This window comes from Balaenoptera physalus, assembly GCF_965194825.1.
Source record: "Balaenoptera physalus genome assembly, chromosome: 1".
Classification (NCBI taxonomy): Eukaryota; Metazoa; Chordata; class Mammalia; order Artiodactyla; family Balaenopteridae; genus Balaenoptera; species Balaenoptera physalus.
In genome coordinates, this window is record NC_138882.1 from 152992255 (window position 1) to 153016271 (window position 24017).

At 34.6% G+C, this 24017-nt stretch overlaps 1 protein-coding gene across 3 annotated transcripts in view; it reads left to right on the top strand.

Annotated features, from left to right (window-relative positions):
• Window positions 1-24017, top strand: part of NRDC (nardilysin convertase) — a 94254-nt gene that overhangs the window by 14845 nt on the left and 55392 nt on the right. For 2 of the 3 annotated variants that reach the window (XM_082428927.1, XM_082428928.1), the window contains exons 2-6: window positions 11376-11703; window positions 14146-14279; window positions 15192-15261; window positions 15422-15503; window positions 16361-16514. In XM_082428927.1, the coding sequence (XP_082285053.1) occupies window positions 11376-11703; window positions 14146-14279; window positions 15192-15261; window positions 15422-15503; window positions 16361-16514 (768 nt within the window). The remainder of the gene's footprint in view (window positions 1-11375; window positions 11704-14145; window positions 14280-15191; window positions 15262-15421; window positions 15504-16360; window positions 16515-24017) is intronic. The other variant, XM_082428929.1, reaches the window with a different exon arrangement.

Sequence of the window (24017 nt, forward strand, 5' to 3'; positions counted from 1 at the left end):
CCCATTTCCTCCTCCTCTGAGTCCCTGGCAGCTGCCATTCTACTATCTATTTGTGAATTTGACTATTCTAGGTACCTCATGTAAGTTGAATTATACCATGTTTGTCCTTCTGTATCTGCTTTATTTCATTTAGCATAATATCTTCAAAATTCATCCATGTTGTGGCATGTGTTAGAATTTCCGTCTTTTTTAAGACTGAATAATATTCCCCTGTATGTATATATCACATTTTGTTTATTCATCTGTTGATAGACTTTTGAGGTGTTTCCTCCTTTTAGCTATTGTGAATAATGCTGCTGTGAACATTGGCTTACAAATACTCTTCTAGTCTCTGCTTTAAACTCATTTGGGTATATACCAGGAAGTAGACTTGTTCAATCATTTGAGTCCTCCTAATGTATTAGCGTTGCTGTGTAACAATCCACCTCAAAATTTAAGTGGCTCAAAGCAACGGTGATTTATTATTTTTTTACAATTCTATGGGATGACCAGGCAATTTTTTTTTTTCCTCTTACCTGGGCTCACTTTTGTGGCTATATTCATTTTGTGGGTTGGTTGGAGCTAGAGGGTCTAAGATGGCTTCAATCACATGTCTAAGGCCTTGGTGGGGACAGCTAGAAGGTAGGCCTTCTCTCTGCACATAATATATCCTCATTCATAGTTTAGCTTAAACTTCTTGACATGGCAGCTGAGTCCCCAGAGAGTGAAGGCAGAAGCTGCAGGGCATCTTGAGGCCTAGGCTTTAGGACTTCACGACGAATTATAGGGCAAAGTTTACAAAGCTAGCCCAGATTCAAGGGGTGGGGAGAAATAGACTCCAACTCTTGTTGGGAAGATTGACCAGGTCACTGTGGGGGCCATTATTAAAATGATCAATTACACCTAATAACCTAACAACTGATCCATAGATGAGGAACCTTGAGAAATAGGGAAGGACTGCCATTAGGGAACAAAAAGGCCTTCTGGTGAGTCTTAAATGAGGTGGCTTGCTGTTATGTTTTAACAAGCAGAGAAGCATGTGGATTTTTTTTGATCTTGGTTATTTGCAAGAACCGTATTGTACCATGCAGTAAGTTTTTGTTTTTGTTTCTTTTTCTTCTTTTTTAAAATTTTACCTTTCGCTGCTGCGTGCGGGCTTTCTCTAGTTGCGGCAAGCTGGGGCTACTCTTCATTGTGGTACGCGGGCTTCTCATTGCGGTGGCTTCTCTTATTGTGGAGCATGGGCTCTAGGTGCGCGGGCTTCAGTTCTTGTGGCTCGTGGGCTCTAGAGCGCAGGCTCAGTAGTTGTGGCACGAGCTTAGTTGCTCCGGGGCATGTGGGATCTTCCCGGACCAGGGATCGAACGCATGTCCCCTGCATTGGCAGGTGGATTCTTAACCACTGCACCACCAGGGAAGTCCCCATCTTTTTCTTCTTTTTTTAAACAAGTTGTATGGTTAGCTTTAAACTAATGCAGCTTGGGTGAGAAGGCTTTAGCTGACTCAGGCAGGCCATATCAGCTTTACTATGTGGACTGTTTTAACTTGAGAGTTGCAACTGGCCTAGAATTATAGGCAAAACTGAACAGGGATTTAATTTTTAATGGTTTGGTGAGCATAACAATTAATGCTTTTATGGACTTCTTAAACTAGGTTTGCAGCTTTAAACTGCAAAGATGTCTAAAGTTTCAAATGTACTATACAGTAGTTAATGACTAAGGCTTTAGCCTTAAATTGTTAATTCCAGGTCTAGACAGACAGTACTAAATCTTTTTAGGTTAAAAGACGGTACTCTGTAGCTATGTACCTTGTCACTACCTGTCCCCTGCCCCCCACTATATGGTCTCAAGAATTTTTGGATTTAAATACATGAGCTCTTAACTGTGGTAATTTTAGTGACTGAAAGTGGCTTCACAAAAGGTTGGTTCATTTAATTAAGGAACAAATAAAAATGAGTGGGTGGATACTTTATTATAAAGAAAATAATGCCACATTCTTGATTCTTGGGCTTGGTTTGAAAAATCTACTTCAGTCTTTTTTATTTTGTCCATGCCACGCAGTCTGTGGGATCTTAGTTCCCCAACCTGGGCCCGGCAGTGAAAGCACCGAGTCTTAACCACTAAACTGCCAGGGAATTCCCTACTTCAGTCTTTATAGTCAGTACAGGAGCAGTGTGAGGATGAAACCAAATAAAGGTAGACAAGTTGAATAAGCTAGAGGGAGAGAGGTTTTCTTAGACATCTTAGAAGAGCCCTACCCCTCCAAAAATTTACACACACACACACACACACACACACACACAAATAATTGAGACCACATGGTTTGGGGGGAGGTAATGACGAGTTATATAATTACAAAGTTAGCCCCCCAAGTACCCTTTTTTGACCTATAATGATTTAGCATAGTCTAGGTCTAAAAATAGCAATTTAAGATAGAACCCGGGTCCTAATGATTTTCTCTCTCTATATGGAAATGAGGTCTTGAAGGCTATATAGTATACTGTGGTATGGCTGTGAGATAATGTATTTGCATATTTTTCTATATATGGACATTTGGATGATTTCCAATTTTTCTCTACCACAAATGTTGCTGCAGTGAACATTGTTGACATATCTTTGTGCATGTGTGTGAACATTTCTATAAGATATCTAGAAATGAAATCACTGGGTTGAAATGTATTCAGAGTTTACATTTTTAAGAAAATAGGTATGGCCATATTCTCCTACAAAAATACTACACCCACTGAGATTCATAAGCAAGTGTGTGAGAATACCCTGTCCCCTTGTCAGTATTGGATAGCAATACAAATTTAGCTAATTTGCTGGATGAAAAATATTTTGTTGTTTTCAGTTGATTATCTTTGATTTCTGGTAAGGTTCAACATCATTTCATTTATTGGACATCTTGTATTTCTTTTTGAAATGTTTGTATATATTTTTAAACCTATTTTTATTAGTTTTTGTTTTTTGCTCTTATTGATTTGAAGGGACTCGTGTATATTGTTATTCTTTTCTCTCAGTATGTACTTTTCTCTTTGATTTAGTTTATGATGTTTTGTTTTAGAAAAGTTTTAAATTAGAATATAGTGAAATCTTTCCTCCCCCCCCACCGCCCTTTATAGCTTCTGGATTTTGTATCTTGTTTAGCATAAATTTTCTTCATACCAATATTATAGCAATATTTTCTCATAAATACTTTTAAGACATTTTTTTTCTTTTAGCTCTGTAAGCTGTGTGAATTTATATGTGTTAGGTGTAAGGTAGAGATGGCTATTTTATCTCCCTAAATGAATTATCTGTTGTTTCAACATCATTTATTGAATCAAAATAAAGTGTTGCAACAATATTATAAACATTGCTCTGTTTCTAGAACCTGTTTTCTTAAATTGATCTGTAGGTGTTCCTGTTCCAGTATACTCTTTACTTTTAATTGCTTTAAAATATTTATTTTTATAATTGGTAAGGCAGTTCCCCCTCATGTTTTCCCTTTTCAAAATGTTCTTGGCATTTTTGGATTTTTTTTTTGTCCATATGAATTTTAGAATCAGTATGCCAAGTTACACACACACACACACACACACACACAAACTTACTGGGATTTTAAAATTGGAATTGCTTTGAATTTATAGATTAATTTGGGGGAAGAATTGATATCTTTGTAATATTGGATGTTCCCATTGCAATGGCATGGTATGACTAGTCAGGTCTGTTATTTTCTCCTGTAAAATTTTCTAGTTTTCCTCATGTTGGATGAGGAACAGAATGGCTTCTGGTGCCATGCTACTTGGGTTCAATCCCTGCTAAGCCTGGGCAAATAAAAATCCTTCTCTGTGTGTGTGTGTGTGTGTGTGTGTGCTTTAGTTTCCTCATGCATAAAATGGGAATAATAACTCATTAGGGTTATTATGAAGATTAAATGGGTTAAGACATATAAGTTAATACACTTAAAATGTGAGGTGTTATTATTAGATATATATTTATAGTTTCTTTTGCTTTTGTGAATAGGATCTTTAAGTCTCATTTTAATTGGTTGCTTTTGGTATATAGGAAATTCATGATTTTTGTTCATGGTTCTTGATTTGGATGCTTTGCTGAACTCTTCATACTATACTAATATATATATATTTTAAATTCTCTTGCATTCTCTAGGTAATTGTATATTTTTGCAATGAATTGTTTTAGCTTTCAATATCTTTGCCATATAAATCTATTTTATTTATATTGTGGATCTATTTTCATTTGCTAGGACTTCTAATACAGTGCTGAATAGAAGTGATGATGAAGAGCATTTTGTCCATAACTATCTTTAAATGGATTTGATGATTTTATAGAAGTTAACTCTCTGTAAAGCTAAGGGTTGTGTGTGTGCGTGTGTGTGTGTGTGTGTGTGTGTGTGTATGTGTGTGTGTATGTATGTGTGTGTGTTCTTAATTTGTTATGGAGTGGGTTTTGGATTTTCATTAAATTATTTTTATTATACAAATAAGTGATTGTATTTTTATTACAAAAGATTGAAAAATATGTAGAAATTATAGAGTAAAGCATGAAAGTTCTTGTATCTTGCTCTACTTTTATTCCTCTCTCCAGATGTATATATTACTGTTACATTTGGTTTGTATCCTTTTAGTTCTTTTGCTATACCTTTATGTACATTTAGTGTGTATATGTGTACACATAATTTTACTTATTTTATAAAATTACTTGGTATTTTGTTTCATTTAGCAGATATAAAGTACCTATCATGTATCAGGCCCCCTTTAGGCATTAACATTCTTTTTGTTCATTCAACAAATATTTCTTAAATGTTTCCTAAGTGCCAGGCAATGTCTTAGGTGCTGGGAATATAGCTATGAAGAAAAAGAAAAGCCCTGCCCTCAGAGCTAACTTTCTAAAGGTGCAGACAGAAAATTTTTTAAAAACCCCAAAAAACTAAAAAACAAAAACAAGTGATGATAAATAGTGTGAAAAAAGTTAAAACAGGATAAAAGAGGATAGGGATGGACTGGGGTGCAATATTAGATAGTGCATCAGAGAAAGTGTGTTTGAAAAGGGGACATTTTAGCAAAGACTTGAAAGAGATGGAGCAGATGTTCAAGAAAGAGCAATAACGTTTTGGTCAGAGCAAAGAGAATGAGGGAAGAGTAGGAAAGAAGTTTGGAGAAGTGGTGGGGCGCCAGATTATGTGGAGCTTTCTAGGCCCTGGTAAGGATTTTGGATTTTATTCCAAGTATGATGGGAAGCCATTGATGGTTTTTGAAAAGAGAAATGGCCTTGTATTAGTTTGTTAGGGCTGCCATAACAAAATACCAAAGTGACTTAAACTACAGAAATTTATTTTCTTACAATTCTGGAGGTTAGAAGTCCAAGATAAAGCTGTCAGTAGGTTTGGTTTCTTCTGAGGCCTCTCCCTTTGGCTTGCAGATGACGGTCTTCTTGCTGTCTCCCCATCTGCTCTTTGATCTGTGTGTGGGCATGTCCAGTGTCTGTGTGTCCAGATTTCCTCCTCTTAATCAGGACACCAGTCAGATTAGACCAGGGCCCACCATAATGGCCTTATTTTAACTTAATCACATCTTTAAAGACCTTATGTCTAAATACAGTCACATTCTGAGGTTAAGACTTTTTACATAAGACTTTTGGAGGAACACAAGTTAGCCCATAATACACCTGATCTGCTTTCTTCAGGCTGCTAAGGATAGACTTGAGGTATGTGTGTGGGGTGGGAGTGGGGAGGGTAGGCTCTTTTTTCAGACTTTCTTGGGAAGAACTAATACCCTGTCATGTTCTCTTTTCTATTTTCTCCATTAATCTGATTAAATTTCGCACGTTGTTTTCTAATAATTTCTAAAAACTTCTGATCTGTGTAACGGCATCCTTTTCTTTCTTTTATTGAAGTATAGTTGATTTACATTACTGTGTTAGTTTCAGGTATACAGCAAAGTGATTCAGTTATACATATATATAAATAATATATTTTTCAGATTCTTTTTCATTACTATAAGATATTGAATATAGTTCCCTTTGCTATACATAAATCCTTGTTGTTTATCTATTTTATATATAGTGGTGTGTATCTTTTAATCCCATACTACTAACTTATTTCTCCCCACCCTCCCTTTCCCCTTTGGTAACCATAAGTTTGTTTTTTACGTCTGTGAGTCTGTTTCTGTTTTGTAAATAAATTCATTTGTATTAGATTCCACATATAAGTGATATAATATTTGTCTTTCTCTCCCTGACTTAACTTCACTCAGTATCATAATCTCTAGGTCCATCCATGTTGCTGTAGATGGCAATATTTCATTCTTTTTTTATGGCTAAGTAATATTTCACTGTGTGTGTGTGTATGTGTACATGTGTGTGTAACATCTTCTTTATCCATTCATCTGTTGATGGACACTTAGGTTGCTTCCATGTCTTGGCTATTATAAATAGTACTGCTATGAACATTGGTGTGCATGTATCTTTTCAAATTAGAGTTTTCATTTTTTCTGGATATATGACCAGGAGTAGGATTGCTGGATCATATGGTAACTCTGTTTTTAGTTTTTTTAGGGAACCTTCATACTATTTTCCATAGTGGCTGCACCAATTTACATGCCCACCAACAGTGTAGGAGGGTTCCTTTTTCTCTACACCCTCTCTAGCATTTATTATTTGTAGACTTTTTGATGATGGCCATTCTGACTGGTGTGAGATGGTACCTCATTGTAGTTTTTTTTTTTTTTTTCACTTTTTTTTTTTAATCAGTCATCAGTTTTATACACATCAGTGTATACATGTCAATCCCAATTGCCTAATTCAGCACACCACCATCCCCACCCCACCACGGTTTTCCCCTCTTGGTGTCCATACGTTTGTTCTCTACATCTGTGTCTCAACTTCTGCCCTGGAAACCAGTTCATCTGTACCATTTTTCTAGGTTCCACATACATGCGTTAATATACGATATTTGTTTTTCTCTTTCTGACTTACTTCACTCTGTATGACAGTCTCTAGATCCATCCATGTCTCAACAAATGACTCAATTTCGTTCCTTTTTATGGCTGAGTAATATTCCATGGTATATATGTACCACAACTTCTTTATCCATTCATCTGTCGATGGGCATTTAGGTTGCTTCCATGACCTGGCTATTGTAAATAGTGATGCAATGAACATTGGGGTGCATGTGTCTTTTTGAATTACGGTTTTCTCTGGATATATGCCCAGTAGTGGGATTGCTGAATCATATGGTAATTCTATTTTTAGTTTTTTAAGGAACCTCCATGTTGTTCTCCATAGTGGCTGTATCAATTTACATTCCCACCAACAGTGCAAGAGGGTTCCCTTTTCTCCACACCCTCTCCAGCATTTGTTGTTTGTAGATTTTCTGATGATGCCCATTCTAACTGGTGTGAAGTGATACCTCATTGTAGTTTTGATTTGCATCTCCCTAATAATTAGTGATGTTGAGCATCTTTTCATGTGCTTCTTGGCCATCTGTATGTCTTCTTTGGAGAAATGTCAATTTAGTTCTTCTGCCCATTTTTGGATTGGGTTGTTTGTTTCTTTAATATTGAGCTGCATGAGCTGTTTATATATTTTGAAGATTAATCCTTTGTCCATTGATTCATTTGCAAATATTTTCTCCCATTCTGAGGGTTGTCTTTTCGTCTTGTTTATGGTTTCCTTTGCTGTGCAAAAGCTTTGAAGTTTCATTAGATCCCATTTGTTTATGTTTGTTTTTATTTACATTACTCTGAGAGGTGGATCAAAAAAGATCTTGCTGTGATTTATGTCAAAGAGTGTTCTTCCTATGCTTTCCTCTAAGAGTTTTATAGTGTCCGGTCTTACATTTAGGTCTCGAATCCATTTTGAGTTTATTTTTGTGTATGGTGTTAGGGAGTATTCTAATTTCATTCTTTTACATGTAGCTGTGCAGTTTTGCCAGCACCACTTATTGAAGAGACTGTCTTTTTTCCATTGTATATCTTTGCCTCCTTTGTCATAGATTAGTTGACCATAGGTGCATGGGTTTATCTCTGGGCTTTCTATTTTGTTCCATTGATCTATGTTTCTGTTTTTGTGCCAGTACCATATTGTCTTGATTACTGTAGCTTTGTAGTATAGTCTGAAGTTAGGGAGTCTGATTCCTCCAGCTCCGTCTTTTCCCTCAAGACTGCTTTGGCTATTCGGGGTCTTTTGTGTCTCCATACAAATTTTAAGATGATTTCTTCTAGTTCCGTAAAAAATGCCATTGCTAATTTGATAGGGATTGCATTGAATCTGTAGATTGCTTTGGGTAGTATAGTCATATTCACAATATTGATTCTTCCTGGAGAATGTTCTGTGCACACTTGAGAAGAAAGTGTAATCTGCTGTTTTTGGATGGAATGTCCTATAAATATCAATTAAATCTATCTGGTCTATTGTGTCATTTAAAGCTTCTGTTTCCTTATTTATTTTCCGTTTGGGTGCTCTGTCCATTGGTGTAAGTGAGGTGTTAAAGTCCCCCACTATTACTGTGTTACTGTCGATTTCCTCTTTTATAGCTGTTAGCAGTTGCCTTATGTATTGAGGTGCTCCTATGTTGGGTGCATATATATTTATAATTGTTATATCTTCTTCTTGGATTGATCCCTTGATCATTATGTAGTGTCCTTCCTTGTCTCTTGCAGCATTCTTTATTTTAAAGTCTATTTTATCTGATATGAGTATAGCTACTCCAGCTTTCTTTTGATTTCCGTTTGCATGGAATATCTTTTTCCATCCCCTCACTTTCAGTCTGCATGTGTCCCTAGGTCTGAAGTGGGTCTCTTGTAGACAGCATATATATGGGGCTTGTTTTTGTATCCATTCAGCAATCTTGTGTCTTTTGGTTGGAGCATTTAATCCATTCACGTTTAAGGTAATTATCAATATGTATGTTCCTGTGACCATTTTCTTAATTGTTTTGGGTTTGTTTTTGTAGGTCCTTTTCTTCTCTTGTGTTTCCCACTTAGAGAAGTTCCTTTAGCATTTGTTGTAGAGCTGGTTTGGTGGTGCTGAATTCTCTTAGCTTTTGCTTGTCTGTAAAGCTTTTGATTTCTCCATCAAATCTAAATGAGATCCTTGCCGGGTAGAGTAATCTTGGTTGTAGGTTCTTTCCTTTCATCACTTTAAGTATATCATGCCCCTCCCTTCTGGCTTGTAGAGTTTCTGCTGAGAAATCAGCTGTTAACCTTATGGGAGTTCCCTTGTATGTTATTTGTCGTTTTTCCCTTGCTGCTTTCAATAATTTTTCTTTGTCTTTAATTTTTGTCAATTTGATTACTGTGTGTCTTGGCGTGTTTCTCCTTGGGTTTATCCTGTATGGGACTCTCTGCGCTTCCTGGACTTGGGTGGCTATTTCCTTTCCCATGTTAGGGAAGTTTTCGACTATAATCTCTTTAAATATTTTCTCTGGTCCTTTCTCTCCTCTTCTCCTTCTGGGACCCCTATAATGCGAATGTTGTTGTGTTTAATGTTGTCCCAGAGGTCTCTTAGGCTGTCTTCTTTTCTTTTCATTCTTTTTTCTTCATTCTGTTCCACAGCAGTGAATTCCACCATTCTGTCTTCCAGGTCACTTATCCGTTCTTCTGCCTCAGTTATTCTGCTATTGATTCCTTCTAGTGTAGTTTTCATTTCAGTTATTGTATTGTTCATCTCTGTTTGTTTGTTCTTTAATTCTTCTAGGTCTTTGTTAAACATTTCTTGCATCTTCTCGATCTTTGCCTCCATTCTTATTCCGAGGTCCTGGATCATCTTCACTATCATTATTCTGAATTCTTTTTCTGGAAGGTTGCCTATCTCCACTTCATTTAGTTGTTTTTCTGGGGTTTTATCTTGTTCCTTCATCTGGTACATAGCCCTCTGCCTTTTCATCTTGTCTATCTTTCTGTGAATGTGGTTTTTGTTCCACAGGCTGCAGGATTGTATTTTCTTGCTTCTGCTGTCTGCCCTCTGGTACCTCATTGTAGTTTTGATTTGCATTTCTCTAATAATTAGTGGTATTGAGCATCTTTTCATGTATCTGTTGGCCACCTGTATGTTTTCTTTGGAGAAATGTCTATTTCGGTCTTCTAACCATTTTTTGATTGTGTTGTTTGTTTTTTGATATTGAGTTATATGAGCTGTTTGTACATTTTGGAAATTAACCCCTTGTTGGTTGTATCATTTGCAGATATTTTCTTCCATTCTGTAGGTTGTCTTTTCGTCTTGTTTATGGTTTCCTATGCTAACATATTCTAAGTCTGTTGTGATTTTGTTCTCAAAACGAAAATGAAAAATAACCATAACATTTTTTTCCTGTTTTTTAAATGTGATTTTTGATATGGGAAGGAGAGAAATCCATGTGTTTTGTCTTCCATCTTGACTCATAGGCTCCTTTTCTTGTTGCATGTTATTTTTCATAGTTTCTGCTAGAAAACTTTTTTTTTTTTTTCCATCTTCAGTGCTCAGGTTAAGTGTACCTTATCTCAGAAGCCTTCCCTGACTGCTTCCTTCTTTCTAACATTCTGTTTACCTCTGTCATTCTGTATTGTTCTGGCTTTATTGTATTGTACTAGACAGTGAGTGCCTGAGGATGAATAATGCGATTTTATTCTCTTTACCCTTAATGTATCTGATACACTTCAGGCTGGTAAGTAAATGTTTATTGACTAACACACTGAAGAATGAGTATAAATGTGAGAAGTTTGTCATAGGTACTCAGTCATCAAACTGGCACAGCAGTTTTACTAATTAGGATAATCATGCTTACAGCGGGGCTACTAGTCTGTGGGATTTACTTTTCTTAGAGATGTAGCCATTTTCTTAGTTCATAAAAGCATCTTTGGAGACTGGTATAAAATATCAAACACATTGTACCAAAGGGAATCAACAGAGTTTAAATATAATGAGATTTTGATTTAATATTTAAGCTGATATGACTGCTCTGTATATTTATTGAGTGATCTGTTTCTTTTAGGGTAGGTCTTCTGGTATGGTAGAATGTTTATTAAATACTTATAAGCTAAAAAATATAGTAAGGGAGGCTGGGTGGTGGGTTTGTTGTCTGTGTTTAACTTCTAAAATTTAGTTTTTGAATAGGTAAATATATTTTCATAGTTCAAAATTAAAAATACAAACAGGGTAGATTCCCTGTATTTAGAAAATACAAACAGGGAAGCGTCTCTCTCATCCTTTCCCTGTAGATACTTGGAAAGTGATAAGCTTTTGAGGTTCTCCTCCTCAGAATCAACCAGTTTTCATTAGTTTAAAAATAGTGTTGGGTGTGTGTGTGTGTACTTGGATTATTAAAATAATTCTGCTAAGCTGATCACTTGTGTTGGTGTAGTATAATGAATGGCTGACTCAAATATTTTGTGATTTTTTTTTTCTTTTTTTTTTGTTTTAGATACATCAAATTACGAAATGGCTTGCAGGCACTTTTGATTTCAGACCTAAGTAATATGGAAGGTAAAATGGGTGATGCAACAGATGATGAAGAGGAAGAAGAAGAGGAGGAAGAAGAAGAAGAAGATGATGACGACGATGACGACGATGATGATGAAGATTCTGGAGCAGAAATAGAAGATGATGATGAAGAGGGTTTTGATGATGAAGATGAGTTTGATGATGATGATGATGATGAACATGATGATGATGATCTTGATACTGAGGATAATGAATTGGAAGAATTAGAAGAGAGGGCAGAAACTAGAAAGAAAACCACTGAAAAACAGGTGTGAATCATGTCTGTTATATCTTTTTTTAATTTGGAAATTCCTTGGGATAAGTTCCAAACTTATGTTTTATCTCTTAATGGCCAAAAGGAAATATATATCTTTTGATCTTAGTAAAGGTATATTTATTCTGTATAAAGATTACATTTAAAAAATATTTTGCTCTAATTATACAAGTCACAAATGCTTATTATAGAAGCTAATGGAAAATAAAGAAAAACAAAAATATAAAAGTTGCCCATAACCCCATAACTCTCAGAGGTAATCACTGATAGTATTTGATTGCATTATATGTTTTAAAAATAAATGCCTGGAGGTGAGGATCTGCATAATTCTTAGTCTGGTATAGAGGAGCAAGTGAGAGTATCATCCTTGGAGAGACTGGAAAAAGCATAAGAAAAGAACAAGCCTAGTGTAGAGTCCTCACCTGGGCCTAGGGTTCTAAGAGTCCTCATATGGGTAATTTCTGTCTTGGTAATTGAATGTGATTTATGTCTTTTTATGAGGAAGCACCAAAGGTCTGAATAAATAATAAGTAAATTGGAAGAAATGAAATAGAAATGGGGAGTTGAGCTTAGTTAGTGAAACATATAATAACAATAGGTGAATAGATAAATAGGGCTTGATAGAGATAATTTTCCTCTCTGGATATTTTTTGAAGAATGCTTCCATTTTGCAGTAGGAAGTACCTATATTGGAGGATAATATTCTGGAGCTATTATAGTGGAATTGATCAGCAAATGTTTGTTAAAGCTAGTATCTTGAATATTGATAAGGCATTCAACATGGTACAGTCCTCAAAGAATGAATTAAGTTCAGATTATTAACACTAAAATCTAAAGGTCATATGTATAATACTATAAAGTCAGCTCTCAAAGTGTGAAGAGGTGAGATTTAAGTACTAGATATGGCCTAAATAAATTCTTTGATAGAGACTCTTCCTGGAAAAAATTATTTTTATTTAAAGAAGATTGTGGCAACTCTTTCACTGAGGTGTTGGAGGGATTAAGTCATGTTTAAAGAAGCTATTTGCCCTTGCTATTCAGATTGCGAGTGATGCCTGTTTTGGGAGAGCAAGATAGGTCAAGTGGTTTTAGCTTGGAAAGCTTTAGGGATGGGAATGAAAACACTGGGGGAAAAAAAAAAAAAAAATATATATATATATATATATATGCTACTTGATAGTCTATACTAAAGTCTTTGTAAGTAAATCAGGAATTAATAAGTTCACTTTTAATTTAAAATAGATCTCATAATTCCAAATAGAGGAATAATAGAAGGGAAGAAATGATAAAAGTCAGAATGGAAAGAACATTGACAGTCAGGAAACCTGAATTCTAATTCTGAGTCTGTCACTATCTTTCTGAATGATCTTAGGCCTTTTCATTTTCTCATTTTTTTCTCATTTCTAAAACAAGAGAATTAGGTTACATAAATTTTAAAGTCCATTTTAGCTCCAAAACTTACTGTGTTATAACTTCATAACTGAATATTCCTTGTCTGTAAGTTTCTTTCTATATGTTTGTCTGTCTATTTGTAGCTTTTCCTGTGTTTTAGACTTCTTTATACCTTCTGTCAACTGATAAGCAAAACTCTAGGATTAAATTAAGAATTGTTTTGACAGCCAATTTTATTGTCAAGATGTAATAAAATATCTTATACAGAAATTGTGAACCTCTTTGACAAATGAAGATGTGCATCCAGTATTTTGGGTACCCCTTTTTATCTTGCTTAAGTGCATCAAACTCCAAATGTTACCTCGTCTAGAAGCAGCAAGGTCACATTCTAGAGATCATTTAAAAAATGGCTTAGATGCTGCCTTTCTTTTCTGAGAACTTGGTATGATATATTCCTTCATAAGATATTGATAGCTAATTCTCTGGATATTAGAAAGGAATGGAGGAACCTAATGCAATTTGAAGAAGAGATAGAATTGTTTAGATTCAGCTGCAGTGGGTACACGAGTGAAAGGCTTTCCTTTGATCCCATGATCTGGGAAAATGATTTCTATTCATTGAATGAATAAATGCCTACAAAAGGGAAATAACGTAGGTAGTCTAGGTAAGAGGTGGCTTAAGAGTAGTATAGGGTTTGCAGCGGTTTTATGATTTTTTGTTTGAAAAATGTGAAATGTGTTCAAGATAAATATGCGAATTTATAAGGATAGTGGGAAGAAAAAATTTTGAGGTTTTTGGAGAACTTTTACCTAATTAGGAAGTTAACTACTCTTTTGAGTTATCATTTTTATCCCTATTTTCTTCCTCTCAAAAGGAAATTGTTCTTGATCTGAAAGCTTTGATAAATTAACAAGATTGGAATTTAAGTATGATATATGCTGAATTATGATTTGTTTAGGCCTTTCTTAAGTCAATTCTCAAGTATGAATTTTTCAAGTATGAATTTCTTGGGTAGATAATTATCAAGTATGAATTTCTTTTCTAGCAATCGCAGAGCCTGTTTTTGCTGTGGTCAAAGCTGACTGATAGACTGTGGTTTAAGTCAACTTATACAAAAATGTCTTCAACCCTGCTGGTCGAGACAAGAAAACTTTATGGGGTAGTTGGAGCTGAAAGCAGGTTAGGCATCTATTAAACATCACAGAACAGGTTAGACTGTGCCTTGAAGAAGTGGATATTCCCTCATGTTGTAACTGAGTTTATGTGCCTAAGTCTTAAGTATGGGATTTATGGTATCAAGTGAGACTATTTGGTTCTTCCAAAAATGTACTTTTTTTTTTTTTCTCCCCTGACACATGGTTAGACTTTATACCAGGTGTATGCTATTTTTTAAAAGCCCTCTAAGAGGATAACCATTTATCAAAACAGTCTTGTGTCATCAAATCTGTTAGCCCTTTAAAATTGACATTTGTAAAATTTGGGAAAGTTAATAATTCAACTTTCTATCCTCAAGGATTCAAATTGACTATTTTTCTCTCCCCTTTTGTATCTTTTAACTTATAATGATATAATGGTATGCCCTGATCATTTAAAATGCAGAATTTGGTATGCCTCCTGACCATCTATTTTGTTGGAAACTGATTTTCCCAAGGTACTGGGAGAATATCAACCAATAAGTATTCTATATATCTTCAATAAGAAGTGAAGAACTAAAAAGCCTCTTTAAAGTTCAGTTTTGTAGTTTTTTAATAGTTAAAGATTTTCTTTCTTAACCATTTATTTATTTTCTTTGTTAGATGTTTTCCTGACTCGTTATTTTATGCCCTGTTTTAATAAAAACAAGATTTTCTGAGTAACATATTGAGAAGTTTCCATCTAGTAACTGAGTTACTGAACACAGAGAGCCTTTAATTGCTTAGAGATCTTTAGACAGAATCTACTCAGGTATATTACTTCTGAAGATTTCTGAAATCTGATAAATCAGGAAACAAACTTGGTCCAGAACTTTGAAATGCTGACACAAAATAATACTTGGGTGGGCTGGCCAGTCCCGCTTCCCTTTTTTCTGTCTGTTTCTGCTTTTTTCCTTAGGTCTGCACCTGTTCAGCATTTGGCAGGATGGCAAGAGGAGGAGCAGCAGGGTGAAACTGACACAGTTCTGGTGAGTTTCACTTTGCTGCTCCTCCTGATTCTCAGGGAAAGAATTTTGTTACTTTCTGTTGGAAAAAGTCCATCTCCAAGTGAATCTTTAAAATGAGATGATAATATTATTCCTTTAGGATTGACTCACTGTTTATTTGTATGTGTTCTACTTACTCCAGTCTGCAGCGGCTCTTTGTGTTGGAGTTGGGAGTTTTGCTGATCCGGATGACCTGCCCGGGCTGGCACACTTTTTGGAGCACAGTAAGATCTTTGTAAAATATCATTCCCGGGTGTGTTTTTCCCTCTAAATTTGTATGAAATGATTTCAAAGATAAGTAAGTGGTTTGGTAGAATTATAGTTTGTTTAATAAGAGGAAAACTAAGAAAAAATGTTAGTGGATGTCATAGGGGAAGACTTAATTTTAATCTCCTTGAGTGCACTAGTTTTGAGGATTAGAGTGAAACCACTTAGAAAACTATTTTAAAATGTAGGTTTTATTATTCAGGTACAGGAAGCCCAACAAATCAGGAGAAAATTGCTAACCTCTAGGAATTTAGGCTATAGCCTTGGGAGGGGCAGTCTCTTCCAGGGCTGGCAAGGCCTCAAGATGTCAAAGCATCAGAAATACAGAAGATAAAAAGGCATGATTAATATCAAAACAAAACAGAAAATCTTCAGTTTAATTATGAATGTACCCAAGTAAAACCTTTGTGAATGCCATACAGTTATGAATACTTGAATTACTCATTTTTGTGTGTTCTGGTTTTCTAAGCTATTCAATACTTGAGGGTAAACTTCTCATCTTATGAGATTTTATAGTAGAAATTAATCTGCTTATACGTCTGTGTTTACATTTTAACCTTTTCACAAATAAATTATGTATTTCTTTCATTAAAAATAAAATGTCTAGGCTTTGAGTATAAAAGTAATATATGAACATTATAGAAAATTACAAAAACAGAAGTGTAATGAAGAAAGTATTATCCAGACGTAACCATTGTTCATGTGTTGGCATATTTTCTTTTTTTTTTTTTCTGCATATGAGAAATTTCATCCTTGTTAATAAAAACATTGCCTGTATCTTTGTGTTCTGTGACTTTGTTTTCTTTCCACTTAGTGGTATTCATGGGTAGTTTGAAATATCCAGATGAGAATGGGTTTGACGCCTTCCTGAAGAAACATGGGGGTAGTGATAATGCTTCAACTGATTGTGAACGTACAGTCTTTCAGTTTGATGTCCAGAGGAAGTACTTCAAAGAAGCCCTGGATAGGTAATTAACTCAAAATGTATTTTTATTTTGATTATCTATTGCCACCTTACAATTGGAAATATTGGGCATTGTTCTATGGTATTTCTTTTCGAGCAGTGTTCTAATTCTGTAGAATTGTCACAATACTTTATTTGGAGAAAAGAGCAAATTATAAATACACCTTGGCTCTTGTTCTGTAATCCTTAGTCTTTGTTTTAAAGATTAAACTGAAGCCCTTTAAACACCTTTTGAGTTTTGTACATAACATAGTCTCTATTGACTCATTATTGCAATTGTTATTTTCTAATTTAGTAGAAAATATGGAAAAAGAGAGAAGCAAAAAGAGATAAGATTGCTCCCGATTCATAATCTAGAGTTAACCATGATTGATATTTTGGAATATAGCTATCTATACTCGTAATGTATATGGGATCAGCTTGTTCATATCTTTTCATATTTTTAAACAAGGTATATCACTTTTACATATAATTTTATAATTTATAAAGCATGATTTTAAGTGATTGTGTATGATTCATATTGTGTAGAAGTACCATAATCTGTTCAGCCAGTAACATATTATTGGACAGTTGAAATGTTTCCAGTTTTTTAGTATTGTAATGCTATGATGAATATCCTAATCTTTGTGTACATCCTTAATTATTTCTTTTAGTTAAGTTCTAAGGAGTGAAATTTCTCAGTCTATTTTCATGAATATTTTTAAAACTTTTTTTAAAAGAACTTTTGATACTCACTGCAAAATTGTCTTCTAGAAAGTTTATGTCAGGGCATTAGTAGAGCTTTGCTATCACAAGGTTGTAAACCAAAGCCTACGCTGGAAAAAAAAGAGTCACTTTATACCAAAATCTAGATAAATGTAAGATTGAAATATAAAAAAAGAAATTTCAAGTTTGACCAGTATAATGTAAGCCCTGAGGGCAGAAATTTTGGACTATTTTTTGTTGCTATATCTCCAGCATCAAGAATTTGGCAGATACTTGATATTTCTTGAATGAATTAATACAGTTTTTCTTTAATAGAAAAAAATGCCATAAAATCAAAACACAAATGGCAAAAAAAAATCTCAAACCATGACAAAGGTCCAGTTTTCTTAAAAAAATTGTCTCATCCCTTAAGAGATTAATTTGACCCTGAGAAAACTTCTAGGTAAATTCCTGTAAGTTGAAAGCATATGCCATTATTTTCAATGAAATAAATATTTTATGTGTTCTTGAACCCCCAAATTAACAACTTTTTGTCCTAAAACAATGCCAAAATGCCATTAAAATTGATACAATTACTTTGATGACAATATTTATAATAGGATACAACTTAGTGGTTTTTCTTCATTAATCTAAAATATCGCTGTCTACTTGCATTCAGTGAACTAGTTTATAGCTCTTTTTTAATCGTATACTTAAGGACATGCTCACAGCACATATATTTGATCTCAGTGTTTCTCTGATTAAACATTTAATTCCCAAATAACAAATGAAAGAATAGAGACAAAAGAAATTAACAAAGGCAATGCAAATGATGCCCAAATTTATCTTCTATAAACTTAGAAAATTAGGAATACTCTGGGACTTCCCTGGCCGTCCAGTGGTTAAGACTCCACGCTTCCACTTCAGGGGGCGCAGGTTCAATCCCTGGTTGGGGAACTAAGATCCCACATGCCGCACGCCCAAAAAAAAAAAAAAGCCACAGAAAATTAGGAATACTTTTAGAATGACTGCATGTTTGCTCTTGTTTCAAAGTTTTCAGCTTCCAAGTTTCACAACATCGAAACAGGTCTTTATGTGTGAAGAAAGCTTAAGTAGTAGACAAGTTGAATTCTCATGACTTTATATTTGGTTATATCCAAATATAAAGAAGGAAAAAATCCACTTCATTGGAAAAAAGAATAGGCAAGGGATATGTTGAATAAATTCTGACCAACTCAGAGATGATGAAACTTGGTATAAAGTCTAGTTAAAGAACTTGTTTCATTTCTTCTTAAGAAATTCTGTGTATTTGAAATCTAAGGACTACTTCAGGAAATCAAAAGATATTTGCACATTTATTATAGATTATTTCTACTTAAAAGAAAAAGAAACTATCAGAATTAATAAGAAGAATGCTACTGCTTAATAGGAGAAATAAATAAGAATATCAAACTATGAATTCATGCCATAAATGGTAGATAGTGGTAGAGCATTAAGCATTGCATATACTATAATAAATATGAAAATATTACACTTCTGCAGTTAGTAAGGAATAAAAAGTCTTTGGATCATTTTCAAAGGACTCATATAGCGTAGATTAAGTGCCAGTATTTTTTAATAGGTCAGTAAAATCCAGTTCCCTCACAGGTCACATTGTTTATCAGTATCTTGAATCAGTTAAGTAAAAAGTTGAGGAGATGACTGAATTTTTACTCTAGTAAGTAAATGAGAATGGATGCTGCTTTTGCCCTGGTGGCATTTGCTAATTTCAATAAATTTGAACTTTGGTTTATCAGTATTTCAGGGCAACAGCAAGAATTATCAAAGCCCAGGATGTTCATATAGTGGGATGTCTAACAGGATGCCCTTCTCATGATAAACTGGGACTCCAGAAGGCATCACCCTCAGGTTGAAGAAATGGATTAGCCATCCTGAGGAATTACAGCCTGCTTTCAAAATGCCTGAGTTGTCTAGCGAACCTTAAGCCTTGATTGTGATTTAACATGGTCCAGAACTGGTAGTGTTCTCTGATGCCCAAGAGAAGCAAACACAAATCCTCTCAAAAGGAAAATACCTTTATTTTATGCTTTACATTACTCCTATAAACAGTTTTTCAAGTAGAGTGACCAGCATTCAGTCACACGTAAGCAGGCACACAACAAAACAAGACAACATGAATGAGAACAGAAAACAGAAAAAGACTTTTAATGCCTTAGAAATCTTAGAGATTGGAATGTACAATTACAAAAATGATTCAATTTTAAAGAAATAAGGGACAAGTTTGAATACAGTTGCAAGGCATAGGAAACTATAAAATGTGACCTATGGGATTTGAAATATAAAAAAAAGAAAGAGCATTTTGAACTGAGACATGATAATTGAAATTGAAACCCAATGGACAAGTTTAAGAAAAGAGTAGCTATAGATGAAGATAGAATTTGTGAATTGGAAGATAGACCAAAAGAAATCCCTAATACAGCATGAAGAGAAAAAAGATGAAAGGTACAGAAAAAAAGGAAAAGGGGCATAGCAGATAGAGTGAAAATGTCAAATATGTATTTACCTGGAGTCCTAGAAGGAGAGGAGAGAAAAATAGAGTAGACAAAATACTTGAAGGTTTGATCACTAGAAAATTTCCAGAACATCAAATCAGACGTTAAAGAAGTTTAACTAATTCCAAAAGTGTATATTAAAAGACATCCACATATAGAAAGATATAGTGACTACAGAAAACCAAATATAGAAAATCTTTGCAAGATGGAAGGGCAGAACTCCTTCAAAGTCATATTAGTTAGTCTGATGGATGACTTTTCGACAGCAGTATTGGAAGCTAAAAGATAGTGGGATATCTGTAATGGCCTGAAAGAAAATAACTACCAACCACAAATTCTATACCAAGCAAAAAATACCTTGTAAGAATGATTGTAAAATAGACCTTTAGACACTCAATTGAGAGTGTGTGCCACCAGCCAACTTACCAAAGGAAATTTAAAGAATTTATTTTAGGCAGAAGGAAAATGCAGATCAGAGATGCAAAAAAGATAGAAGAAGAATGAAAGTCATTTTATGTGAATAAATATAAATGAACATTGATTACTTAAAGCAGTAATTATAAAACTTAAAAAGTATACAGAATTAAAACAACAATAACTTATCAATCAGGAATAATGATAATGGAGAAAAAGGTATTTTTATAAGGTATTGATTAACATTAGACATTGATAAGTTAAAAGGATACATGTAATATTTTCTAGGGTAACTTCTAAAAGAACACAATTTGAGCATAAAAATTCCAAACCAGTACAGGGAAAACATTTGGAATAATTCTTTTTAATAATAAATTCAAAGAAAAAGAAGTAGTAGGAGAGACAGAACAAGTGGGAGAAGCAATACAAAGTAGGATGGAGGTAGATGTTGATCCATATATAACAGTAATTCTCATTAAATGTAAGTGGATTAATTTCCAATTAAACATTGTCAGACTGGATTTTTAAAAACCCAATCAAATGGTTTTCAAGACTTAGATGTAAGGCTTGAAAAAAAAATTACTGTTGTTCAAAAGGCTCACTTCATATTGATAAAACTTAACTAGGAAGACATAATTATTTCCAGTTTGAACACATCTAGTAACATAGCCTCACAGTAAATCAGATATAAAAACCAGTGAACAAGTAACCAACTGCAGTGGGAGATTTAACACCCCCTTCTCAGTAATTGATAGAACAACCATAAAATCAATAAGGATGTAGAAGATTATAACAAAAGGATTACCACTTTTTTTCGTAGATGTATACAGAATGCCTAATTAACACCTTCTAACTACAAAATTTTTTCAGTTGACCATATTTTAAGCCACAAGTTCAGTCTCAAATTTCAAAGCATTGAAACCATATTAATTATGTTTTCTGAACACAGTGTACAGTTAAATTTTAGCTAGAAATCAGAAGCAGAAAGCTGACTAGAACATTGCCTTATGTCTGGAAATTAAATATATTTCTAAGAAACACCTGGGTAAAAGAGGAAAGCATATCAGAAATTAGAAAGTATTTTATATTGAATTATAAAAATATTATAGAACAAAAGTTGTGGGATGCAACTATAGTAGTACTTAGAGGGAAATATATAATCTTAAATGTATATGCTAGAAAAGAAGAACAGCTTAAAATTAATGAGCTGATGAATCTCAGGAAGTCTGAGTAAGACCAGCAAAGTATGCCCAAAGAAAGAAGAAAGAAATGATGAAAATAAATGAAATAAAAAGCAGACTGACCTCAGAAGAATGGTGAAATAGGACTTCCAAAAAGCCCCTCCTCTATAAAAGCAATGAGAACATTGCCAAAATTGTCAAAATCAACTTTTTCAGAACTCTGTAAATAACAAAAAGTTTGCAACAATCCAAGGAGTATTTATTCAAGCGAGTGACTAAATCTTACTAAGAACAGTGAGTTTTGTGGCATTTTAACTTGCCCTATTTCCATTGCCCTCTACCCAGCTCTACAGTAGTCTCGAAAACAAAGAGGTCCCACAATCTCAGTAAAAAACAGCAGTCTAGCAGCCACTGGAGGGGGCTGGACGGATTTAAAGCTCTGTAAAAACATCATTCTGGAGAATCTTCATTATTTGACCTGTCTGGTAATTTCCTGGGAACCACCATTCACGGATTTTTATGTATTTGGCCTGACTGGGAGCTCACCCATTTGCAAAAATCTTTCTCTGGAGGCATTTGTCGAAAACATTTGGATGGAAGTTGTTTACCTTTGTGACTAACTGAGGCAGTGGTTAACAGTTGGGGCAAACAAATAGGCTATTCAAAAAGCTTAAAAGGAAAAACTGGAAAATGAGATATCCTAAGGGGCTTTGAAAAGCTCCAGTATATTCCTGGAAATTTTGAAAGTCACATATTTGCATATAGCTGTGTCATGTCCAGGGCTGTGTGCATGCTCAAGAAAGACCTAAGAATGCCTTAAGCTCTCACCATGGTTGACCTTGAGTCTCTGGGCAAGCAGGATGTGATGGCTAAGGCAGAGTTGTAAACTGCCTGACTGAATGTTGAAAGCATCCCCCAATATGCACAGAGAACCCCTTGGCAAGGCATTTAATGAAATCTCTCCGCAACCAAAGATTATCATTAAGCTAACCAAGCAGTGGTTGTACTTGCCAAAGAATATGGACTTTACAGAATTAGTTTAAGAAAGGTACTAAATATATAAACAGTAAGAACAGCAAACAGCAATAACAACAAACCCTGAGGAGGGAGGAGAATCTTGATTTACAGAGTTGCCATGTTACATTATTTAAAATGTTGTTTTCAACAGAAAGTTATGAGGGATGCAGAAAGTGTGGCTGAACACCAGAAAAACAGTAGTCAATAGAAACTGTCCCTAAGAAAGCCTAGATTCTGGAGTTACTAGGCAAAAACTTTAAATCACCTTTTTTTTTTTTTAACATCTTTATTGGAGTATAATTGCTTTACAATGGTGTGTTAGTTTCTGCTTTATAACAAAGTGAATCAGCTATACATACACATATATCCCCATATCTCCTCCCTCTTGCATCTCCCTCCCACCCTCCCTATCCCACCCCTCTAGGTGGTCACAAAGCACTAATCTGATCTCCCTGTGCTGTGTGGCTGCTTCCCACTAGCTATCTATTTTACATTTGGTAGTATATATAAGTCCATGCTGCTCTCTCACTTCGTCCCCGCTTACCCTTCCCCCTCCCCGTGTCCTCAAGTCCATTCTCTAGATCTGCGTCTTTATTCCTGTCCTGCCCCTAGGTTCTTCAGAACCATTTTTTTTTTTTTAGATTCCATATATATGTGTTAGCATACGGTATTTGTTTTTCTCTTTCTGACTTCACTCTGTATGACAGACTCTAGATTCATCCACCTCACTACAAATAACTCAGTTTCGTTTCTTTTTATGGCTGAGTAATATTCCATTGTATATATGTGCCACATCTTCTTTATCCTAAATCACCTATTTTAATTATGTTCAAAGAGCTGAAGAAAACTATGTCTAAGAACTAAAGGAAAATATGAGAATGATGTCTTACTAAATAGAGAACATCAATAAAGAGATACAAATTATTAAATAGAACCAAATAGAAATTCTGGAGTTGAGAAGTACAACTCAAATGAAAAATTAACTAGAAGGGCTCAACAGAAGATTTGAGTTAGCTGAGGAAAGAGTAAACAAACTTGAAGAAAGGTTAGTTTGGATTGTCCAGTCTGAGGAAAAGAAATAAAGAAAAGGAATGAAGAAAAATAAACAGAGCCTCAGAGATCTGTGGGACACCATCAAGCATAGTAACATGTGTATCATAGGAGTTCCAAAAGGAAATGAGAAAAGGGTAGAAAGTATTCTTGAAGGTATAATAGCCAAACTCTTTCCAAATTTGATAAAAGACCAAAATCTACACATTCAAGCAACTCAAGGATTTCCAGAAGGATAAACACAGTGGTATTCACAACAATGACATTCACAATAAGATACATTATAATCAAGCTGTCAGAAGCCAAATGTATAAAGAATATTGAAAGTAGCAAGAGAAGAGCAGCTTTTTTCATAAAAGTTAATCTCAATAAGGTAAACAGGTGCTTTCTTATCAGAAATCATGGAGGCAAGAAGGCAATGGTATGACACATTCAAAGTGCTGAAAGAAAAAGACTACAAACCAAGTATTTTATATCCTGCAAAAATATCCTTCTAAATGGAGAAATTAAGACAATCTCAGATGAACTAAAAACCAAGTTTTAAGTTTGTCATTAGCAGATCTTCTCTATATGACATATTAGATGGATGGAGTCCTTCAGACTGAAATG